This window comes from Silene latifolia, chromosome X (assembly GCF_048544455.1).
Source record: "Silene latifolia isolate original U9 population chromosome X, ASM4854445v1, whole genome shotgun sequence".
Taxonomy (NCBI): Eukaryota; Viridiplantae; Streptophyta; class Magnoliopsida; order Caryophyllales; family Caryophyllaceae; genus Silene; species Silene latifolia.
The window spans coordinates 5,887,218-5,911,148 of NC_133537.1; the positions used below are offsets into that span (position 1 = coordinate 5,887,218).

General features: G+C 38.4%; 3 protein-coding genes across 3 annotated transcripts; all 3 read left to right on the top strand.

Annotated features, from left to right (window-relative positions):
- The first annotated feature begins 769 nt into the window (after window positions 1-769).
- LOC141622523 (quinolinate synthase, chloroplastic) lies at window positions 770-7,388 on the top strand. Its single transcript, XM_074438562.1, has 7 exons — window positions 770-1,688; window positions 2,531-2,815; window positions 4,040-4,258; window positions 4,745-4,924; window positions 5,215-5,730; window positions 6,276-6,437; window positions 6,826-7,388. The coding sequence occupies exons 1-7, from the start codon at window positions 1,017-1,019 to the stop codon at window positions 6,886-6,888; spliced, it is 2,097 nt and encodes a 698-aa protein (XP_074294663.1). The 5' UTR covers window positions 770-1,016; the 3' UTR covers window positions 6,889-7,388.
- Window positions 7,389-8,472: 1,084 nt separating this feature from the next.
- LOC141623350 (uncharacterized) lies at window positions 8,473-10,284 on the top strand. Its single transcript, XM_074439461.1, has 6 exons — window positions 8,473-8,478; window positions 8,903-8,988; window positions 9,187-9,240; window positions 9,364-9,694; window positions 9,800-9,983; window positions 10,094-10,284. Exons 1-6 carry the CDS (start codon window positions 8,473-8,475, stop codon window positions 10,264-10,266), a joined length of 834 nt encoding a protein of 277 aa, XP_074295562.1. The 3' UTR covers window positions 10,267-10,284.
- A 6,681-nt stretch (window positions 10,285-16,965) lies between these two features.
- On the top strand, window positions 16,966-19,218 carry LOC141622525 (cytochrome P450 736A117-like). Its single transcript, XM_074438563.1, has 2 exons — window positions 16,966-17,905; window positions 18,408-19,218. The coding sequence occupies exons 1-2, from the start codon at window positions 17,027-17,029 to the stop codon at window positions 19,017-19,019; spliced, it is 1,491 nt and encodes a 496-aa protein (XP_074294664.1). The 5' UTR covers window positions 16,966-17,026; the 3' UTR covers window positions 19,020-19,218.
- The last annotated feature ends 4,713 nt before the right edge of the window (window positions 19,219-23,931 follow it).

A 23,931-nucleotide genomic window follows, 5' to 3' on the forward strand; every position in this document is an offset into this window, starting at 1 on the left:
AAACATTGGTTTCGTGAAGCCAACAAGGTTGTTGACTTCATGGCTTCTATTGGACATTCATGTCCAACTCTTTTGAGGTGGTTTGAAAGCCGATGGCTTCAACTTACCTCACTCATTTGAAAGGATGAGATAAGTTGGTCCTATCCTAGGGATCAACCTAGTTTTCTTACCTTATAAAAAAAAAAAGTATCACCCCAACTTATATACTCCGTATTATTAACCCATACATACACTCCCTCATATTCAGGGTTTTCTTCCCTATTTTACTTATTCGGTTATTCGGGTCTTCTTCCCTATTTTTTTTTATTATTAATTTATATGGTCCAAATTTAATACTCCAACATACGGAGTATAAGATAATATGTTTTGTGTGATTCACCCATTTACAAGTTACAAGTTGAACAAGTTGTTGAATCATACTTCCTCCATTCAACTCCACTCTACCACTTTGCTTTTTCACGTTTGTCAATGCGTGTTTTACGCGGTTAATATCGTTAGCTACGTATTTGCAAAAATAATAAAAATTAGATATTTTTATCTTTCGTAAAAAGATTTAATCAAACAAGATCCCACATGAATGTATTTTCACTTATGTATTGAGAGAAAATCGAAATTGTATGTGTATTTGTGAATAGTGTAGAAAATAGAAATAGGTAGAGTGGAGTTGAATGGAGAAAGTAGATTAGTAAAGTCCCTGTACCTTTCCAAAGCGATACCAAGACTATTAAAAGTAGCACTAGTAAAAGCAACCAACCCCAAAAACAAAAGTAGTGGCAGTACTCAAATTTGGACCCAACTCTCTCTCTTATTCCATTCTCCTTCCCTTCGGACTTCCATTTCCGTTCCTTACACTTAAAATCGATATAACCGTCTTAAAAAAAACCGACTCGTTTTATATTATTATTATTATTATCAGTCTTGACTCTTGAGGACCTCCCCTTCCTTCCATTCGTGCCTTCTACTTCCTCTTTCTCTCACTTTCTTCATTTCATTTCCAACACTTTTTGTATTCAACAATGTATTCTCCCTCAATTTCCCTCAAACCCTTCACCAAAACCACCACCACCACCACCACCACCACCACCAAAACCAGCTACTTCAAACACTTCAAACCAATCGCATCAACCTCAATACCAATTACACCTTCTCCATCGTCATCGTCATCGTCATCGTCATCATCAACGTCATTAAAATTGTCGAAACTAATTTCAGAATTCCAACCACTAACCACACCAATCGACCGTCTCACCCGTGTCCTCGATTACGCCACCATCCTCACCTCCCCCTCCTCAATTCGAACCCGGTCCAACCGTGTCATGGGCTGCACGGCCCAAGTCTGGCTCGACGCGCACCTCGACGGTGACTCAGTCCGATTCACTGCTGACAGTGACTCGGAGGTGACTCGCGGGTTATGCGGGTGTCTTGTTTGGTTACTTGACGGGGCGACGCCGGAACAAGTGTTGTCTGTGACGGTGGATGATTTGGCGGAGTTGAATGTTAATGGAGTGGTTAATGGTTTGTCGTCGCGGTCGAGGGGGAATACTTGGCATAATGTGTTGTTGGCTATGCATAAGAAGACTAAATTGTTGTTGTTGGAGAAACAAGGGGGTGGTGTTGGGGAAGAATTTCCGTCTTTGGTGATTTCCGAAGGCGGAATTTCAGCACATGGTTCCTTTGCTCAAGCTCAGGTATTGGGTTTGTTTTGGATGTGTTGTTATCGAGTTATTTTAATCATTCATTTTACTCCCTACGTCCCAATTATTTGTTTAGCATACGACTTAATGGGAAAATAAAAGATTGTGTAGTTGTGATTTGGTTCGTGTTAGTAGTATTTTAATTAAAGGTAAATAAATGATTGAGACGGAGAGGGTATATTTTTAGTTAGTGTTTCGAGAAAGATTGTGTATATTGTTGATTTTAATGTGTTGCATTATGGGTGGCACGCATAACTAGGATTATAGGAATGACAATGGATCATGGGCCGGATATTGTTAGATTATCGTCTCCATTTCATTCATTTATCTTGAATTAGGATCGTCTCCATTTCGTTCATTTATCTTGAACGGTTTAGAATTTATTCAGGATTGATGTAAGTGGTATTAAATCCATGCTAAGAAGTAATGGAAAATTATACGACATGGTGTAAGTATTATAAAATGCTTAGGAAGTGGACCTTACATATTTCTTTTAGGTAAGGGAGAGGATCCTATCTCGAGGGTTCAAAGATTACAATAGTTTTGGGTAGTTTACGATTCACTAGTCATGTCTTAGCTATCTTGCTCGTAGTAGACTACAAGTGAATTTCAAGTGTTGGATTTGACCATTTTTTTCAAATGATTTTTGGGTTAAAAATTTAAGTTTTAAGTATCTAAGTGAACATATTGTGGTACGGACTTCACCATCTATAGTGTGGATATTAGGGACATTTCCTTGTGAATGTGATTTTTGTCCTGATTTCATTTGTCGCTAAATACACAGATATTTTGAGATTGTCTGATTACTCAGTAAACCATTCGTATGTTAATTGTAGGCAAGATATTTGAACCCTAATCAATCACAAGTCAATGAACTTGTTAATCTTCTTAAAGAAAAGAACACTGGCATTGTGGCTCATTTTTACATGGATCCTGAAGTTCAAGGTGTTTTAACTGCTGCTCAGCAAAGTTGGCCGCACATCTATATCTCAGATTCCTTGGTTATGGCTGATAAAGCTGTTAAAATGGCCGAAGCCGGATGCCAAAATATTGCTGTTCTTGGTGTTGATTTTATGTCGGAGAACGTCCGTGCAATTCTTGATCAGGCAGGCCATGACAAGGTAATGTTGGCTTTTGCTAGCTTGTAAGGCCACTAGCTACTTTATTTGTTATGCGAATTTGTTTCATAATGCTGAAAATGAAGTAGTATCCTTATCATGATGAGAGATGAGAGTGAATAATTCGAAAAGGATTGGAGATAATATACATCTTTGTCATAGAAGCATCCGATTCCACCAGAAAAATACATACGGAGTATTGAAACTGTTATGTTTTAAAGTAATAACTTAGGTCGATCACAATGAGGACACTACAAATAAATTGGTGGACCAGCAGTGGTGAGTGGTGACAATATGCTTAGTTGCTGTTAGCATAATGTATGGAGTATAATTGCACATCTCATAGTTTGTGGTCCTTTTTTCTGAAATGTGTATAATTATATGGTTTTATTTGTGTATATTATCAGAAATTTCATTACGGTTTAAGTTCCACCATGTTGTCTGATACATTAATCATTGATGTTCATTGTGCAAGACTGCAACCAGTCCAATCGATTTGAGATTGTTAAAGTTGAGTTAATCGTTGGCATACATGCGTGCCTAAACTTGAATGAAAGACAGGCTTTCATTGATCCATTAGCAAAGTATACATATAATACAAAGAGTTCCAAACGCCCATAACATGATATACCCAATATATTATCTAATGTAACTCGAACTTAAAGACTGAGTTTTATTCTTAGATATGAAAATCGGGGTGCACCAAGGTAAATGTATCTTCAGGCACTAGCCTGGAGGCGTCTTAATTGCCCCTTTTGCATAAGGCGCAGCTAGGGAGGTGGGACTATTATGCAGTTTCCCTATTTGTCTGTCCATTTTTTTTATTATGACCTTCCCTTTGCCCCAGTATCCCTCGCTTAAGTACCCCTTCTGCTTAAGGCATAACTAGCCTTGTGCCTCATTGCCACGACCTTTGTCGCCTTGACGTGCCTCCCGTGTTTTTAAACTAAGGTGTCATTGACCCTGGTGCTAGCAGGATGCTAAAGTTCCTATCACAATAGTTCTCCTGTAGTTCTTCTGCAAGTAACATAACTCACAAGTTGCAATAGAGCTAACATCAAATTTAAGCTCCATTTGGATGATTATTCTTCACTTTTACTTTTGTACCAGTTGGTCAATTGGCTACTTAGAATCAATGTACTGTAGTATTTACTCGTACTATGCAAGTCTAGTGATGATTTACCATCAGTGTGAACATATATAAATTAATGGTGATGCTTGTTTCAGGTTGGTGTTTACAGGATGTCAGATGAAAGAATCGGTTGTTCGTTGGCTGATGCTGCCTCTACACCAGAATATCTGAAATATCTCGAGGATGCATCCTTAGCTCCGCCATCTTTACATGTAGTCTACATAAATACTTCACTTGAGACAAAAGCTCTTGCTCATGAACTTGTACCAACCATAACATGTACTTCTTCCAATGTTGTGCAAACAATTTTGCAGGTTAGCCAAACTCTCTCAAATTTCTCTTATATAGTATTGGCCATTTCGTACATTCGTATCATCGTATGTCATGTGCTAAACACCCTATTTCGTCTCCTGAAAATACTAATAGAGTATGTGCTTAGCTAGGCTAATCTATACGTGGCTGGCGTGACTATTAATTGTTAAACAAGGTTATAAACTTAAAAATGGAAGTCAAAAGTGAACGTGACCTGAGAAAGTGGCGAAAGGAACAATGTTGGTTAAATCTATGATCACTAGTAAGTCGTCAATGCGAAGCCAGCTGTGTGAAAATTCACCACACCAGCCACCACACCAATATATATGATGGGATTAGTATATATGCGACCTCCTAAGATGACCGTTTTTGAACTTCTCTTTTAAGGATCTCAAGAGTTTTAGGGTGTATAATTTTTTTTGGTGCCCTCCTTTTTCTTATTGTGAGATTTTCTTTTGTTTCTTACTTCTCTGTTTTCTCTTTCACAGGCATTTGCACAGGTTCCTGACTTAAAGGTGTATTATGGGCCAGACTCGTATATGGGTGCCAATATTGCGGAACTGTTTCAGCAAATGACCATGATGACAGATGAAGAAATTTCTGCAGTACATCCACAACATAACAGAGAGTCTATCAAATCTTTGCTTCCTCGCTTGCACTACTACCAGGTGCTCTTTAAATTTTTACATAACTTCATTTGATATTCATCTGCACATGATTAATGCTCTTATCATGAAATGGAAATTATTCATATTACCACGGTTCTATAATTCTGTTTTCATTTGCACTTGAGTCAAATACTCAATATTCTTTTGTTCCGGTTTATGACCCATCTAGGGGATGATGTTTATATGGTTATCAGAATAGTATCTTCTGTGCATTTTCATGCATTTTTGTACTCCTTTATGACTTAATATGCTTGCAAGTGATTCTAACTTTCGATGGCTTTTTGCACCAGGATGGTACATGCATGGTACATGACATGTTCGGACAGGAAGTTGTTGATAAAATAAATGAGATGTACTGTGATGCATTCCTTACTGCTCATTTCGAGGTCCCTGGAGAAATGTTCTCATTGGCAATGAAAGCAAAAAGACGAGGGATGGGAGTTGTCGGCTCCACTAAGAACATATTGGATTTCATTACTGAGAGACTGCAGGAGTCCTTGGATAGAAATGTAGATGACCACCTTCAGTTTATCCTAGGAACAGAATCAGGGATGATCACAGCTATAGTTGCTGCAGTCCGCAAAATGTTGACCTCTGAAAAAAACACTTCCCAAAAAGCGGATATCAAAGTTGAGATTGTGTTTCCCGTGTCGTCAGATTCCGTCACAAACACGAAAAAGAGTTCGCGTGACAGCTCAAATTCAGCAGGAGTTGACGATTCATTGAACCTTACTGTTGTACCTGGAGTTACAAGTGGTGAAGGATGCTCCATTCACGGTGGATGTGCATCTTGTCCGTACATGAAGGTTAGAAGCTTCTTACAATTGTGTTAAAAAATGTCTCCTGTCTCTAGCCCTCCCTGCCATTTTACTCTTCAGCTTGTGTTCTGCTCTTTTTCCCTCAAGATCCAGATCCGAACAGTATCCATAGGATCCAAAATTCTCTTATCCTAATCCAAGGACGATGTAAATATGCAGTTATCGGATTTATCGCCCTAAACTTCCCTTATAACACTGCTAATAAGAGCCAATAGACGGAGTGCTAAAAATAGCACTTCACAAATCCAGATTTGCCAATGATCATAAGGTCACAATTTTAAGATCCACATCCAATCCATCAGTATCACCTCCAAGTCTCCGACCAATCTGGACAAGGGACTAGCCTCCGTTGCCATCCTTATTCTGTATTTTTTCGTGCCATTATACTCTTCATACTTCCTTTATGTAATTAAACTCTTCAGCTTGTGTTTCTGGTAGTTATATCACGACCCTGCAATTTATGCATTTCACTGTGTTCACGACATATCTATTTTATATCACCACTGAACTGGATTCATGCCATGTTATACCAGATGAACTCTCTCAGTGCACTTCTAAGGATTTGCAAAACTATTCCGGATGAAGGTCATATGCTCTCTGCTTACAAAGCTGCCAGATTCAGCTCACAAATGGTGAGTGGAAGATCAGTTGCTGATGTTGGATGTGAACCAGTTCTTCACATGAGGCACTTTCAGGTTTCTTTCTACACTTGATGATATCTTGACTCCCGACATCTAATCTTTGAAACTAAACTATTTTATGAAATATAAACGGTGGCAAGGACTCGCTATTAATCATAGATTTGCAATAAGAGTGGGTAAAACAAAATGACTCACAAGATTGTTACGCTTCTTGTATTGTTGAATAACTATTGACTCAATCTGTTCAACTCTATAGTAAGCCTGCGTATATGAGTGAGCCTTTAAGGCACTTGGATAATGTCATTATAATCTGAACATTAATTTGGTAAGCTAGACATGTCTATGGTGTCGTATAAGTTCTATAACATGAACTTCAAAATCTGATTTCTGAACTAAACCTCTTAATGTTTTAAAACAATATTGACTTGCAATCTTTGTCCAGGCAAACCGACGACTGCCAGAGAAGCTAATTCATCAGATCTGCCATTCGACAGTAAACAATTAATCACCAGAAAGTCCAACATTTTTACCGCTTCTGTTGGCTCGGACAGGTGCTCCTGAAAAAAAGAAATTTGCTTAATATCTGACAGGCTAGAAGATTATGCCCTTGTTACTGGAGAACAGTGGAAAACGAGTTTTGTTTTTTGTTTGTTTGGTTGACCTATAACGAGACACAGGAGCCCATACAAATATACAATCAGGGGAAGAAGTTCTAAGCATACCATCGTGCCTCGGTTTTATGCATTATGCCAAGACCTTCTCGGTCTTGTAGGATTGGGTCACGTCGCGGAAATGTTTTTGTTAGTCACTAAAGGTGTTGTTTCTGATTGCTCTGCATTTTTCACTTCCTTTCTTGTAGTTTAATCATGGCTGAGCTGTTGAGCTTGTATATGTACATGTATCTCAAATAAATGCTGCAATGGTTTTCAAACCTGGCAACCATTGACCAACAAAAAACAGAGTATTGTATTTTACTCATCTTATGCCCTAAATCTCTATATATTGTGAAATTTGTGATGAATCACAATTTTTTTTTTTTTTTTTTTATATGTTCACTGTATCAACCTTATTTAATTTGTTTTTAGTGTATGTAGTTTTTCATGTGTTGACAAGAAGTATCCCTAACACAGTTGCGACAATCTCCTTCCTCCGGGGTATTGAAGACAACTTTGGTTGTTTTCCGTTTTATAGGTTGGAACTGATGACTTGGCACTTGATTTGACAAATGAGGGGTTGAGTAAAATCAATTTTCGAGATTATTTTGTGTTTTAACCAAATCATTTTGGTACAAGTCACTTGAGTTTCTTTGAACGTGGTTGAGATTGTTGACGTGAATTTAATTCCCGTCATTATAACTTATGGCTATGGGCAATGGCGTATTTGTTACATGTTAACTAAGGGTGTTAATTGGTCCGAGATAGGATCTGGTATGACCAACTTTTGTGGATCGAAGATATAATGAGGATAAAATGGCGGACTAGGGAATAGGGATCATACCATATTAATATGGAATTACTTTTTCACATAATATTGGTTCAAACTGGTCTTTATCAAAAAAATGTATGGGCCGACTCAGACCACGACCGGCCCGGATAATGAAGGCTAAAGTAGCATAACTAGGTGGACTATAGACGAGACATTTAAAATACGATCTGGATTAAATTATGCGATTCGGTCTCGTCTTTGTTCCGAACCACCAATTTAACAACTCTAATATTAACATCAATTGGTCTCCCTTGTGACGGGTTACCATTTGTGACGGATATTTTGTGAGATAAAATGGTAACAAAATGGGTTAGTGGAGAAAGGGGACCACATGAATAATGTTGCAGAGAGAGAAAAAGTGGGTACTTTGTGAGGTAAAATGGTATCCGTCACAAGCTTGTGACGGATATGTCATGTCTTCAATGAGAATTTGTGTATTAACATAGATTTCCAAAACTTCTATCAAACATCTACTATTCCTAAAAGCCTATGTGTAATAGATCAATTAAAGATTATATACACGCGCACAAAAAACATCTTGTTTAGTTAGAAACCCTAAAAGAAGAGGCCTTGACGATCGACAATCTCTACCTTCCTCACCAATATGGTGGTACGTGTTTTTTTTTTTCATTACTTATGCTTGTGAAATTGACGAGACGTTTTATTTTACGGTTGTTTGACCACGAAGAAATTTTTTAAAAGGTTGTTTACACGATGAGCATATATTTATTCTTATTCATCATACCTATACTTTTATCGGAAATATTAATCCTATTGTTTTGCTTGTGTATGAACTATGAAACTGATCATTACCCATCCAAACTCAAAGTTGTATGTAGGTTAGACAAACCCTAAAATTAACGTAGATTTCCAGAACAAATATTATTGCAATTTGCGGTAAAACGTATTTGAGTATATTTCTGACAATCCTACACCTACATGATCCATCGTGTAAACAACCTCTTAAAAAATTTCTAAACATCCTCAAACATACTGTAAAATATATACTCACTATTTAACAATAAATAATTCAGGCGAGGGAGACACTTTGGGAATGTCTTACTAAACAGATCGAAAATGATAGCAACGAAGATTCAGATCACTCTACTAATAGCTCAGAGTAATCTTCTCTCTTTTTTTTCGTTTGTTCTTGTATCTTTTGTCCGTCTTCAACATTATTCTTTTGTCTCATCTACCATAATTGACCCGTTTTATGTTTAAGACAGATATTGACGTCTTAAACAAGAATTGAATCATTATTCAAGTTATAGATGTTATGTTATGTTCGTTACTTATGTCTTTCTTAATTATTTTGCAGCTCCATTGGTTTCTCTCCACGAAAGCGACTCCGTCGTCTTCTTGAGTTTAAAATGTGAGAAATTTTTGCCCTTGCAACATCATTGTTTGCTTGTTAGCTGATCAATGATATTTGTCAATTGTCATATGCATGTGGTCGGAAGTTTTAAGTTTCGCTTGTATATTCCGCAAAATACAGGGCTAAAGAATTAGAGGACCTAAAATCTGTTGCCAGTGAGGTCTTAGAGCTGAAAGATTACGCTGAATGGTTCATGTCAAGATCCGAATCCAAAATCGAAGAAATCTTATACCCGCGAAATTATTGTGACTGGTTTTCAACATTAGGAACTGAAGCTAAGGCGAATGTGATCCTAGATCCGCACAACTATTGTACATGGTACCACTATTTCGTGGTTGAAGGGACTGAACCATCTCGTGATGATGATTATTGGGAGACTACGGAACAAAAGAACAAGAGATACGGTGAGCTTGCTTTGGCTTATTTCAACGCGACTGGTGATTGTACCAAGGTTTTCTCCTTAACCCTATCGTTTAATTTATCTATCTTGTACTCGTTAATAATCGTTTTATTTCTCATGAGTTGGGTGTTTTCCTTATCAATATGGTGCTAGTAGGATTACGAATATACGGGGCAGTGTGATATATTGGAGTTTGAAGAGTTCATACATTTGAACTTCTATGCTCGCCTCAAAGTCACCGAATCTAGACCAGAACCAGGACCTAAACAAGTCTTTTTTGCCGAGGTGGACAGCGAAAATAAAATTATTCTCTGTTGTATCCTGGATTCTGAGGATTATGGTATGTTGGTGAAAAGTCTCCCTTGGTTCGAATTGTCTATTTTGTTTTTCCCTCTATCAATCTCCGTTCAGTCTAGTCCTGATGTTGCACTTGTGCATTTCATTTCACAGGTGATTCGGACGTACAACACCCTGCAGGGTATTGCCACTTTCCTAGGACCGTGTCTCATTTCATGGGCTTCGAAGAAGCAAAACACCGTTGCATTGTCCACGGCCGAAAGCGAATATGTGAGTGCCGCTCTATGTTGTGCACAAATTCTTTGGGTACGTCAACAATTGCATGATTATGGCCTTACTTTCGAGACTACCCCTATTTTTTGCGACAACACTAGTGCAATTAAATCATCAAAGAATCCTATACAACACTCACGAACTAAACACATCGACATACGAGATCATTTTCTACGTGATCAAGATGAGAAAGGTCATATTTGTTTAAGCTTTTGTAAAACGGAAAATCAAATTGCGGACATTCTTACAAAACCGTTAGAAAGAGAACAATTCGAAAGATTTCGGTCGGAAATTGGTTTATTGGGTGACATACCGCTAAATTAGATTACTTTGTCCAATGATTGATTAGAAGGAGGATTTACGTGTAATTAAATTTCAGTCAATATGGTTAAAATGCATGCATATGTCGAACAAAATGAAATTAACAAATGTCTATGTGCACTTGAGTTGTTATTTGCATTGAGCTTCCAAAAACTACTTTATGTCCCATCACTCCTAAAAACCTACACCCTAGCCTCACTCTTTCAACACTCAACCGTCCCTTCACCTAGATTAATTACACCAACCCCTCATTTATATCCATGTTTCCACTAACACTTCCTATTACCCACTAAATAAACAACCAACCCTCACCTTTTTCGGATTCCCAAAACCGCCATTAACCTCTCTCTTTCCACTCTCTTAAAATGCCTCCAAGATTTTCAAAAGAAGTTCTTCAACTCAGAAATACCTTCAATCCAAAATACATTGCCAAGAAAAAGATGGCTCCCAAAACCGCTGCCAAACCAAATGAAATCATCTCTGCCACTGCCAAACCAACCGTTGCACGAAAGAAGACAACCGCCAAAAGGGGCGGTGGTCGTGGCAGTGGAGGAAGAAGTAGGAATCCTCCTATCTCTCTTCAACTAGATCTTTGAAGTGGACATTGACACCGATGAAGAGGACTCGGTTCTAAGGCAACCAAAAAGGATGAAGACATTCGAAAATCAAGTGATGTGGCCGAAACAAATGAAAAGAAAGATCAATCAAGTGAAATGAAAGAGGGGGAACTTGGAAGTGAGAAATCAAAAGAGGGAAAAGAAAGTAAAGAAAAATCAAAAGAAAGTGAGGAAAAATCAGAGGGAGATAAAGAGCAATCAAAAGAAAGTGAGGAAAAATTAGAGGGAAACAAAGAAAAAGAAAGTGAAGAAAAATCAGAGGGAGAAAAAGAAAAATTAGATGAGAATGAAGGGGATTCAAACGAAAAGGAAAGGAAGGAGGATAGTGATGTTGCAGTTGAAAAGAATGATGATGATGTGCTCTTAAAAGATTTGGTGAGTGAAACTTTAGAGAAGGATGAGAGGAGTGAGATTGATGCAACGGTGGCTTCCACTGTTGAAAGGGAAATTGATTCCAATACTGAAAAAAATTGATGAAGAAGTTGTTGATGTCGAGGATCATGATGATGCCACAGTGGTGTTTGATGATGGGCTTGACCCATTATTTTCGAAACCCGCATCACGAACCCGGTCCAAGCGAAAGATGCTTGAAATATTCGGTGATGATGATGAGGATGTGACACCGGAGGCATCCCCTCCAAAACCCAAGGTCACTCAAAGAAAAAGGGGATCCAGATCAAAAACCAAAGCATCCAAAAGGGCTCGTTATCAGCGGGATTTGCCGAGCATAGATGAGAATGAGATCATTGAGGAGAAGGTTCCTCTCAACACATGCATGGACCTTGTTATTGCTCCTTATGCCGAATCATTCAAGAATGATATCCTCAACCATCTCAATTCTCTCGATCTCCCGGAGGAGATCTTCAAGATATGCCACGGTATGCTGATTTGTTGCTTCCACAGTGGAAGGCGTTATAAGAAATCCTGGTATGACACCTCTCTTGCTTTCAAATACTTCAAAGAGGCTATGTATGCACAGGGTTGGGTGAATCTGTTGGACAAATATAGTCCCATGTACTTGTCCGAAATCATCCAATTCTATGCAACGGTCAAGGTAGATGTTGAACCGGAACTCTCTCGACCTTTATAAATCGAAACCCTTTGTCCTAACCATCGACCAACTTGCTGCTCATCTGGATATTTGTGATGTCGGGCTTACCTCCTTCCCCAAACGTGATTGGGGTGAAGTTGATGAGGTTACCTCTACCCAGGTCATGAAGGTTCTTCGACCTCATGATGATGATGGCCCTACCAACATATATGCCTTTGAATTAACCGCACCCATCCGGTTCATCTTTAACCTGGTTTTTCGTAACCTTGTCCCTTCCAACAATAGCCGTGGGAGATGTTCTCTCCTTGACATGCTCCTGATTCATCACATTGTCAAGCACAAACCCATTAACCTTCCTCGCCTTATGTTTCACCGAATTCTTGAGATGTCCACTGAGTTCCAAAGCGGCAACTTTGACAAAAATGTCGTGGTCCCTTATGGTATGTGGCTCTCGATCATTTTTATGTGGGAGGGGTTAGTGTTGAAGGGAAGCCCTGCAATTGAGAAATTGAGTGATGAAATGACCCCGGGCCTTCTTTCTCGGATGAGCTTGGAGATTAAGAATGGAAAATTGGAAAGGTAGAATCAGTCCGGTTCTACAGCAGGTTCTACTGTTGAAATGGGTGTGGTGTTAGCAAAGTTGGATGAACTCCTTGGAATTGTGAATCGGTTGGTCAAAGAACAGGCCAAGTTAAGGGATGAATGAACAGGCCAGGTTTTGAGTGCTTGGAATGCATGGAGTTCAATTCGGTGTGTGGTTTCGGCCCGTGTTGGGATGAATGAACAGTTGGATAGTGTTCGATTGGGTATGTTGTTACTGAACAGTTGGATAGAAGTACAGTACTCAGTAATTTCTGATTGTGGGTTAATCATGGCGGAGCTTGTATATGTATCCCAAACAAATGCTGCAATGGTTATCTTTTTCCATTTATTATCGTAATTATTCTATTATTAAAGGTTACAAAATTTATATAATATTGACTTTTTATTTATTTTTGTTATTTAAAGTACAAAACTAATTAGTGTTTTTTAGTTACTGTTAGAACACATTGAATTGATGATGCCAAGTCCCTTTGTTATTTGATTGTTTGCTCTTAGTTGAAATAATTAGTGAATGAAGCAATCAAATGGACTTTCAACAATGATTCAAGATGATCAAGCCAAATCAAGGAAGTCAAGACAATGATACTCTCCAAAGCCTTAGTCGATATATGTAAGAGTAAGTGTAACATTCTCATTTAAGTCAAGTAATGGCAAAACCATGCAACGGTACGCTGTACTGTGGTTTCTGGTACTATCATACGGAGGAGGAATTTTCGACCAAATGTTTTTTTAGTGTCAAAACTTTGCAAACTTTAAATCTTAAACATTTGAATTTTCAAAAGCTTGAAAATAATCTGAAATTTTGGAGTCACAAGCCCACTTGTCTAAGCCTCTAGATTTGTGCAAACACCTTTTACTAAAATGGCAAAAAGGACTTGTCAAACTTCTAAAGTAAGAAAAGTTTTTTGACATTTTGGTAAATTGTCACATGTTGAGTGTAGAAGCTTAAGTTTTCTGATTTCTTAAGCCCCAAGCCTATAAGTCTAACACTTACCATCACTCAAAGCTATCATTTTAATATTGGATTTAATTCTTCAAAGTGTACTTACCTAAGACTAAATCCACTATAAATAGAGTGTCTTAGTCACATTTATTTCTTAAAACTTCCAAATCATTTATTGTAAAAACCTTGCAAATCATTTGTGCATTTAAAGCTTTGTTCTTCAAGTGTTTGCAAACCGTTTTTCTGATTTTAAGTCTTCAAAATTGTTTTCGAGAAAAGCTGTAAAACCTCCAAGTATCAGTTCGCTGTACTGTGACATGATGAGTTTGTTCCATGATTCTCGTGTTAGATCTTCATTGTAATCTCCATGTTCATTTGAGTGAACTCTTGAGATTCAAGATTCTGTAACACCTTGAGATAGAACCCATAAACTCTTGAAGCGGAGTAGCTTTAAGTTTGAGTGCAGCCGGAGTAGGTTGGCGAGTTATTTTCATTGTAAGGGGTTTAGTAAGTTTGAGTAAATTTCTAAACAAGCAATAAAATAACGGTTGGACGTAGGCCTCGGAGTAGAGGCTGAACCAATTTTTAAAATGTCGTTTGTTTGTTCATTTACTTTTACGTTCTTCCACTTTGTTATTTCTCGCATGTACCTAATCAAGTTCTGTGTCACAGTCACCTATACTGTGACATACAACTGCTGTACCTTCTTGTGAACTTACATTCAATTAAGTTTCTCAAGTCTTGTACTTCTTTATTCTTAGCTTAAAGTAGTTAATTAATTAAGTTAAGGATAAAATTTTTAAAAGGTACATCTAATTCACCCCCTCCCCCTCTTAGGTGTTAATCGTTCTTAACTCTTCAGTTACTATTTTAAATATAATATCTTTGAACCAACGTTCGGTCTGTTAGGGTTGGGTTTCGACCGTAAATTAGCGTATCATTTGGGTTCTAGTTGAACAAGCCACGAGTCGAGATTTCCGGGTCTTGACCGTGGAAAAAAGGGTCGGGTTTTCGAATGAGGTCAGAATTTGACAAGTCTATTTCGGACTGATCTTTACGAGAAAAATCACATGGACTAACTCGGACGGACAGACCAAATTGACCACCACGAATACATGATTGCCATCACTACGATGTATCATACGGAGTACTAAATTTAGAAGTGTCAGTCAATAAGTTTTAAACAAGACGGGTCAAATATTACCTATGTGGGGTTGATAAGACAAAAGTAGAATGCCTAGGGAATAGCAATCTGTTTTGTCTTATCTGCCCACATGGGTAATACTTAACTCGTCGCAAGCTTGTGACGGATGTGTCCGTCACAAAGGGAGATTAGCTGACAATGAATTTAAATGACATCATTATTTTTTTTATCTTCTTATTAGATTCAAGTATATATCTCATATACTGTTGACAAAGTAGGGACAAAAATGGATATTGTTGAAATCCTAACTCTTTTTTTTTTTTTTTTTTTTTTTATATAAGCTTGATCTACCACCAAACCTAAGACCATAGTAAAGTACTTTAAATAAATAGACTATGGGCTAGAATCCTTGGTCCGAGCCACCGATTAAACACCCCTAAAGCCCTAATATTAACATAGATTATCTCAAATTTACTATATCCAAATCTGTTACCCCTAAAAGCCATGTTTGTAATAGGTTAACTATGATATTCTTGTTTAAGACTGACGTCTTAAATCTTAAGATGAGTTAAATATATACTCCGTACCAATTACCAAATTATAGTGAAATGTTATTACTAATGTTTTCTTAATAAGAGTAAAATATTAGTAGCGGGAGTAATGAATTTGTCTCAAAATTTATTTCATCGTAATTTTAGGATATGTCATAGAAAAATTTATTAATGATAAATTTATGGGTTATGCAACTTGAAGTAATTTTATGTAATGAAAAAAAAAATTAATGGTAAATAGAGGTAACCCGGGCGAAGCCGGGCACCAATACTAGTGCAATCCTATACATGGAAACAACCTCTCAAATTATGCAAGCTTTACAATATTATCCCGAAAATATACAATCACAATCAATTACTTTGATATATTATGCAATTTTACAACATATCAATTGCACTCTCAAATTATGAAATCTTTATTTTAGTAATATGGAGTATGGAGTATTTTTTAAATAATGTATAACGATTTTTATGTATTTTCTTATAGGAAATAGAAAGTGAAAATGTTAGTTTTAATAATTTGAAAATCGTCTTTTTAGACGCGTAGTATATTATTTTTACCATTTTTTTTTAATAAGGCTAATAGTTTTTTTTAACTAGATTTTACATCTAACTTAATTTCATAAATTAGTTCCCATTATCGTTTTAACATTATAGTGTTATTATTAATAGTAAACTTTCTTTTCTATCTCCTTATTAATATTTTTTTTTGATGACGAGGGGGTTGAATCCCCCGGGCCCATGCATTCCCGCACCACCACATGGACCATGTAAGCCACCCCCTTCGGGGGCTGCAGTGGCCAAGTGATCATCGTCCCCAGCTCCTTATTAATATTATATTTAGTATATTATAACATTAAATTAAAAGTAGCTTTAATTTATGCAAAATAATTTTATTAAAAGTTTTTCTTTATAAATTTCATCTTGAAAATACCGTGCTGTAGCACGGGAACTACACTAGTAAATTTTTAAATGAACACCTATTTCATCCCATTCCCCTCTTAAATGTTCTAGCCCTTAACTCTTAGATTTAAAATAAACTGAACTTAAATGAATTATTTTAATCCAAAAAAACAACTTTGTTAGTGCGTCAATGTCAATGGTACTAGATCGATTAACAATTGGACCCCATAAAACAATACAATCCAAATCCTCTACGTTAGAATTGGATCCCAAACTTACAGAGTTACAGATCATCATCAGATCAGCATGCATTGACAATTAACAAAACCAAAAAATGGAAATCGAGGAAGAGAGTGTGTGGAGATAGACATCACCCATTATCAACAAAAACCAAAAACACTTGTCGATTTCGACCGTAATCAATAAAATATTCGAGTGCCTTGTTTAAACCGTCTTAATTTTAATTTTTTTTCCTGTTGTCAAATGAATCAAAAGGCAATATAATATTGACTGTGAGAGATTCGAAGCTGAGAGCTATTATCCCAACACTTATTTCATTTTTTCCTTATTTTAATCAGCTGTAAATACCGTCTTTATTTACTTAAGACCGTCTTCCAAACATCTAAAGTTCCAATTCAAAAGACTAACCAAGGCAACAATCATATACCAAGAAAATAAAAATGCTGAATCTTCCTTTTAATCTTTTCTCAATTCTCCCTTTGTTCATCTTCTTGTATTTCATATACAAAAAACTCTCAAATAATCAAGGCTTAAACAAACAATTACCACCATCTCCATTTAAGCTACCAATCTTAGGAAACCTTCACCAACTTGGTAAGCATCCTCATCGTTCTCTTAAATCGTTATCGACTCGATATGGCGAGCTCATGCTTATACACTTAGGGACTAAACCTACACTAATCGTTTCGTCGTCTATTATCGCTAAATCGATCATGAAAACACACGACTCGATACTTTCGAACCGACCCAAATCGAGTATTAATGATAAGTTGCTTTATAATAGTAGGGTTGTAGGTGCGTCTTATTACGGGGAGTATTGGAGACAAATGAAGAGTTTGTTTGTTCTTCAGTTGTTAAGTAGTAGAAGGGTTCGATCTTACAGGGTTATAAGAGAGGAAGAGACGGGTTTATTAATCGAAAGTATTAGGAAATGTGAAGAAGTTTGTAATTTGAGTGATTTGTTTACGACGTTGACGAATGATGTCGTCTGTAGGGTGGCATTTGGGAAGAAGTATAGTGGAGGGACTGATTTTAGGGAGGTTTTGAGTGAGCTAATGGAGCTTCTTGGCGTGTTTAAAGTCGGCGATTTTATACCGAGGTTGAGTTGGGTGGATCGGGTTAGTGGGTTGGATTCGAGGATGGATAAGGTTGCTAAGAAGTTTGATGTTGTTCTTGAGGAGATACTTAAGGAGCATTTGGAGAAGCCGAATAATAGCGAGGAGAGAACTAAGGATTTTGTCGATGTTTTGCTTGATGTTCAGAGGGATAATTCAGCTGGTTTTCCTGTTGAAAGAGAAGGCATTAAAGCTTTGATATTGGTAAGTTAGTCGTCATTGATGCTACTGTTTCCGTCTCAGTCATTTTTTTACGTTTTATATTTGTTGTAAGGAGTATTTTAATCAAAGGTAAACAAATGATTGAGATGGATGGAGTGTTTTGTTCAGTGGTGGAGGGGGGTAGCAGGGGCGCTCGCCCACGCTGGCGTTTGAAAATTTCGAAATTTTTAGTTAAAATTTTCGATTTTTTTCGAGGTTCCCTTATAATATTACCTTTCCGCCCCCGCTGACTTAAAATCCTGGCTCCGCCAATGGTTTTGTTATGTGTCATCCGAAAACAGTCTCTCTGGTTCCTTTTACCTGCAGGTGTTGTAGTAAACAAATGATTGAGACGGAGGGAGTATTTTGTTATTTGTCATCCGGAAACAGTCTCTCCGATTCCTCCTACCCGCCATTTGAAATCATTAGTAATTAGTATGGTGTTACCTGATTTCAGATTTTCAGTGATTGTACTAACCTTCTTGGCAATATGTAATTCATGTAGGAAGCCTTTGCAGCGGGCACCCATAAGACGTCGACAGTGCTAGAATGGGCAATGACAGAGCTCTTAAGAAATCCTAGAGTTATGGCAGAGCTACAGAAAGAGGTGCGAAACAAGGCGATAAGGAAACAGTTCATAACCGAAGATGACTTGGAAAATATGAGCTACTTGACAGCAGTAATCAAGGAGACATTACGGCTACACCCACCAATTCCCCTGCTCGTACCTCGTGAGTCGACTAGTGACCTGAAATTAAACGGATATGACATTTCCGATAAGACCATGATTATTATCAATGCTTGGGCTATTCACAGAGACCCGATTACTTGGGAGGAACCAAATGAGTTTCGGCCTGAGAGGTTTTTGAATTCGTCAGTAGATTTCAAAGGGCAAGACTTTGAATTGATTCCGTTTGGGGCAGGGCGAAGGTTATGCCCGGGAATACAATTTGCAATGGCGAACAATGAGCTTGTGTTGGCTAATCTTGTGTATAACTTCGACTGGTCGTTGCCAGTTGGAGTGACGCCTGATACGTTAGATATGTCTGAAGGCAGCGGTCTCACTGTCCGCAGGAAAGAATCGCTTCTTGCTGAAGCAAATCCCTATGTTTACTAGTAAAAGACCTGTTAGTTGTTGGATGAAGTATTAGTCTATGTAGTTTCTGTCATTAGACGAGTGCACATTGAAGCTGTACAACGGTTTTATTTGAGTTTTTATATTATCGTTAATGCCTTGCATGATGGATATTGAAAACATTGTCGGAAACTCGGAATTATATGCAATAATTGTATACAGCAAGGCTGAGATTCCATTTTTTACCCAAAGGAGCGTCCCACAAGACACACAACATTTCTTTGGTGTTTGTTCTGTTTTGTGCAAGTCTCTCAGGTTCGGTCCCGGTCGTAGTCCTGGCCACGGTCACTGCTGATTTGATGCCTCAAGGATATGACAGGTACCTAGACCTATATTCGGGCTGGCCAGGAGTCGGGCCGGGCTCTTCTGGTCAGACTCGGGCCAGACTAGGGGAGGGGCGGGCTTTGCCGGCTTGGCCCGGCCGAGATATGCTTGACTCGGGCCTGGACCTGAGGCGGGCCTAACATAATTTTTTTATTTTTCCTAAAATAGACGGGCCAGGCCAGGGGAAAAAGCAGGCCGAGCTGGTCAGGGGGTGGGCCAAGCGGGCAGTGTGGGGGTGGCGGGCTGGGGGCGGGTTGGGCTGGTCCGTGCGGTTGGCCAGCTCTACAGGTACCCAATTCTTTGAGGATATGACGAATTGACTACTTATGCCTTGTTCTTTTGGACTGAAACTGATTTGAACTGAACTGAAGTTATAGAATCTGAACTGAACTGAACTGAACTTATAGGATGTGAACTGAACTGAACTTATAGGATGTGAACTGAATTGACCTTATAAGATCTGAACTGAACTTATAGGGTTTGAAATGAACAGAACTTATAGGATTTGAACTGAACTGAACCTATAGGATTTGAACTGAACTTATAAGATCTGAACTGAACTTAAATTAAGTGACTTTAAGTCCAAAAGACAGCTTTAAACTTATTTCATGATCGATTAATGCAATGTTTATGGAAAAAATCTTCAAATCTGTGTTTTTATAAGACAGGATGATGGTCATGAAAAACTAGCTTACGTTATTTTAAATGAAAATTATGAGGCTGAAGTGGAAAAATTGTGAGAGGTATTGCGAAAAATGAGCAATCGTATTGTTGCAAAGAAGGTGTTGGATGAAATGTTAGAATCAGTAAAATGCTAAAACGAAAGCCGGATTCTCATATCTGATTGTCCACCAAAGTGAAGCTTATCACATAGTCATCGTAATTGCTAACCACCATGCTTCACTTTTTGGCCAAACACCTAGCGATATTAACGCAGACGTACACTGCAAGTATGCTCGAGTATCCACATTTTCAGGTGTGCATCGAGTCTTTTATCTTACTATATAGTTCCAACTTATGAATTTTGTTGAAAATGATATAATCGCCGCTAAGAACTCTCCAAGAATGGTTAGAGCTTATACGTACGTACGTTATCATCATTTACGCGCTGTTCGGCAAGTTATTAATTGTATACAGCAAGGCTGAGATTCCATTTTACCCAATGGAGCATCCCACAAGACATAAAACATTTACTCCTGTTTGTTCTGTTGTGTGCAAGTCTCTTACGCTTTCTTTATAGCGGTTCGTACATGCTCATGTGAACGATGGAGGACAATTATAGCCGAATTCTCGACTTTTATCATGGAGCGACCGACACTCCTTTGTAGTACACTGGTCCAAGAGTAGTCCAAGAACACCTCGATCGCTTGAATGATGGCTACAAAGAAGATAACAAGGATTTTGTCGATATCTTGCTCGATGTTCAGAAAGAATATCCTGATGGAGCCGAATGTGATGCTTCTAAGGTGCCTGTGCATCCGGGACTTACTGTCAATAGGCGAGATCCTCTCAATACGTTGGACATGTCTGAAGGCAAAAATATTCACTTCTTGCTGAAGCAACTACTTATGTTTATGTTTACTAGTATGTTGGATTTTTACGATCCAAAATATTAGTCCAAGTATTTGGTTTATTTAAGACTGTTTAATTTACAAGCATAACTTTTCCATACGCTTTTGCTGAGTCCTCTCATTTTTCAGTCTATCACGTGGTATCAAAACTCTTGAGGCGAGAGTGTTGACATTTGACAACGTAATCACCTCCTCTCAAGAAGCCAAAAGGCCCAGGTTCAATTCCCGAAATGGGGGGATAAAAAAATGGTGATAGCAAAAACACATTTTCTGTTTGAATTACGGAGTACAAGTGAGCCACGCAGTCCTTACATCGATTTGTTTCCGCTTTGAAAAATATTGTGAAATCTTTTGCGGAACTTAAAACCGTTGCCCTTTACAGCGGCTTCAATGAGCCGATTTATTTGTTATGCACTCATGCCTTACACTTCCTTTTGACGTCCGTAGTCCGTACTATTCATTTCTAAGTGACTTCTGATGTACTCCAATGTGGACTTATAAAATTACTCGTTTATCCCCGCTGAGATTTTTCTCCCCCTAGGAAATCCTGACTCCGCTACTGCTTGCATCATTTTCTCCCCAAACAAGATACTTCAGTGAACAAAACTTTCAATGTTATTGGAATTCGGAAGCATGAACTTGAGCTAAAGTATAATAACAACCGTGTTGAAGTATTTGGTTAACTAACTTACTCGTATTAATTAGAGGCCACATTGTCCATTACACCAAAATTTGAAGGAAAATTGCGGGGGGTTGTCGATGGTGCGAGAAGTGGATTGGGAGCCTGGAATTGCGGAGGCAGTAGCGGTGTTGGATGGGTTACAGGAGGCGGCGACAAGAGGACATCAGCACGTGGTCCTGGAGAGTGACTGTTTGCAGGTTATTGAGGCAATACGCGGGAAGAGTAAGGGTCGGAACATTTTCGATTTGATTATACATGATATTGGAGTTCTTTCTCATGCTTTCGAGTCTGTATTATGGTCCCATACGAGCCGTATAAACAACTGTGTGGCTCATGTCTTAGCTCATGCTGTGCCTAGAGTAGCTAGTAAGTTTGTTTGGTCGAGTGTGCTACCGCCTGAGGCGAACTCAGCTGTGTTATTTGATTTATCTCTATTGAAGTAATACCCTACGGGGTTTTTTCCCTCAAAAAAAAAAATTGAAGGAAAATTATAGACCTGGACACTAGCCGATTTAGGGCTGGGCCGGACCAAGTCACTCAGGTCTCAGAGGCCCTGAACCAGACCTTGGCAAATGGCAAGGGTTGGTCGAGCTGGCTCATGTCAATAGATGGCAGTCGGGGTCAGGTGGGTCCGGTTGGTTGAAGTTGACATACCCCTTTGGGTAGATTCAGGCTCAAATAATATTTTTTTTTTTTGGAGGAAAACGCCCCGTAGGGTATTAAATTCATTAACGATAAATCATAATCCACTGCAGAATTCGCAACAGAAGGTAAGACAGACGACCATACCGTTTTGCCGACTACCCTAGGAAACACATGAGCTAAAACATGAGCTACAGAGTTATTGATACGACTCATATGCGACCAAACTACTGAATCAAAGGAATTACATAAAGATAAAATATCGTCTACTAGAAGCAAGAACGAGCTCCGCCCTTTGCGTTTCTCCAGAAGCGCGTCAATCACTTGAAGGCAATCACTTTCCAGCACCACCCGTCGATGTCCACGTGCCTGAGCTTCTTGCAACCCATCGAACACCGCAACAGCTTCTGCAAACCGTGGCTCCCACTCAACTTCACGCACCACCGTTTGTCCCCACATCACCATACCGCGGTCATCTCGACACACTACCCCTGTGTCTACCCCTTCCTCCTCCTTAACGCCCGTATCCACATTAATTTTAACATAATCTTCCGATGCCAGTCTCCAGCCATCATTCTCCTTCCCACCCGTGTCCTCCACCTGCCCTTATCGTCGTCCCCTACCAGACCCCACGCTCACGGCCTCCTCCTGCAAAATGTCCTTAACCCGCTGCACTACTCTCTCCGGCTTCACCCGCACCCCCTCAAACACGACCTTATTTCTGTGTTCCCATATAGCCCAGCACCCGACCATAAACTTCTCGTAATCACCCGCTGCACTACTCTCTCCGGGCTCAAATAATTTTGGATCAAATGATATGTCAGGTCAGGTTGGGGTCATTTTCGGTCTGATTTTGTTATTTCTTTTATCGAGTTACTTTAATATTGTTCTAATAGTTTTAGTTTCCGATCATTATTTGGTTTGGTTACATTGTTATCAAGTTAAACGTATCAAGCTAAACAATGATTCACACTGATTTAGATCAATATTAAACTTAATAATTGTCAGGTCATCAATCTTATCAGGTCAATATCGAGTCGAGTTCATAATTGGTCGAGTCAGGTCAGTTCGTGTTCGAGTAAATAACTGATTACCGGGTTGTATCTAATGTTGGGTAAAAAAAGGAGTCGAGTGGGGTTGATTAGGGGTTGCTATATTTTTGGGTTATGTCTGGTTGAGTTTCGTGTAGGTCAAGTTCGCCAACTCTACAGTCGTGCCTGGCCCTGAACCGGACATTTTTTATATATATTAATTTTAGCAAGATCAATGGGTCACTTTGGGATTTTAACCGATTGTGAGACGCCATAAGCTTGTGATGCGTCACAAATGAGAATGTGTTTATGTAGAGAGTATTGTACAACAAAGTAGATGTACGCTTGTTTGATCTTTCATTGATAGAAATGTTAAAAGTTATATACACCTAATTAGAGAGATACTCTACGGTAATAATAAGATAATATTCTACCTAATATAAGGTTACAATTAAGGAATACAATGATACATAAATTCGACATATATGGAAATATATATTGTACATTATTATATTCTAATAACAAAGTTAAATCATGCATTGTATGTTTGGGAATTCAAAATTGAAATTGAATTCCGTAATTGAGACATTTCAAGCGTTTGGGAACTCCTAATATTTGGAATTGGACTCAATTCCAACCTAATT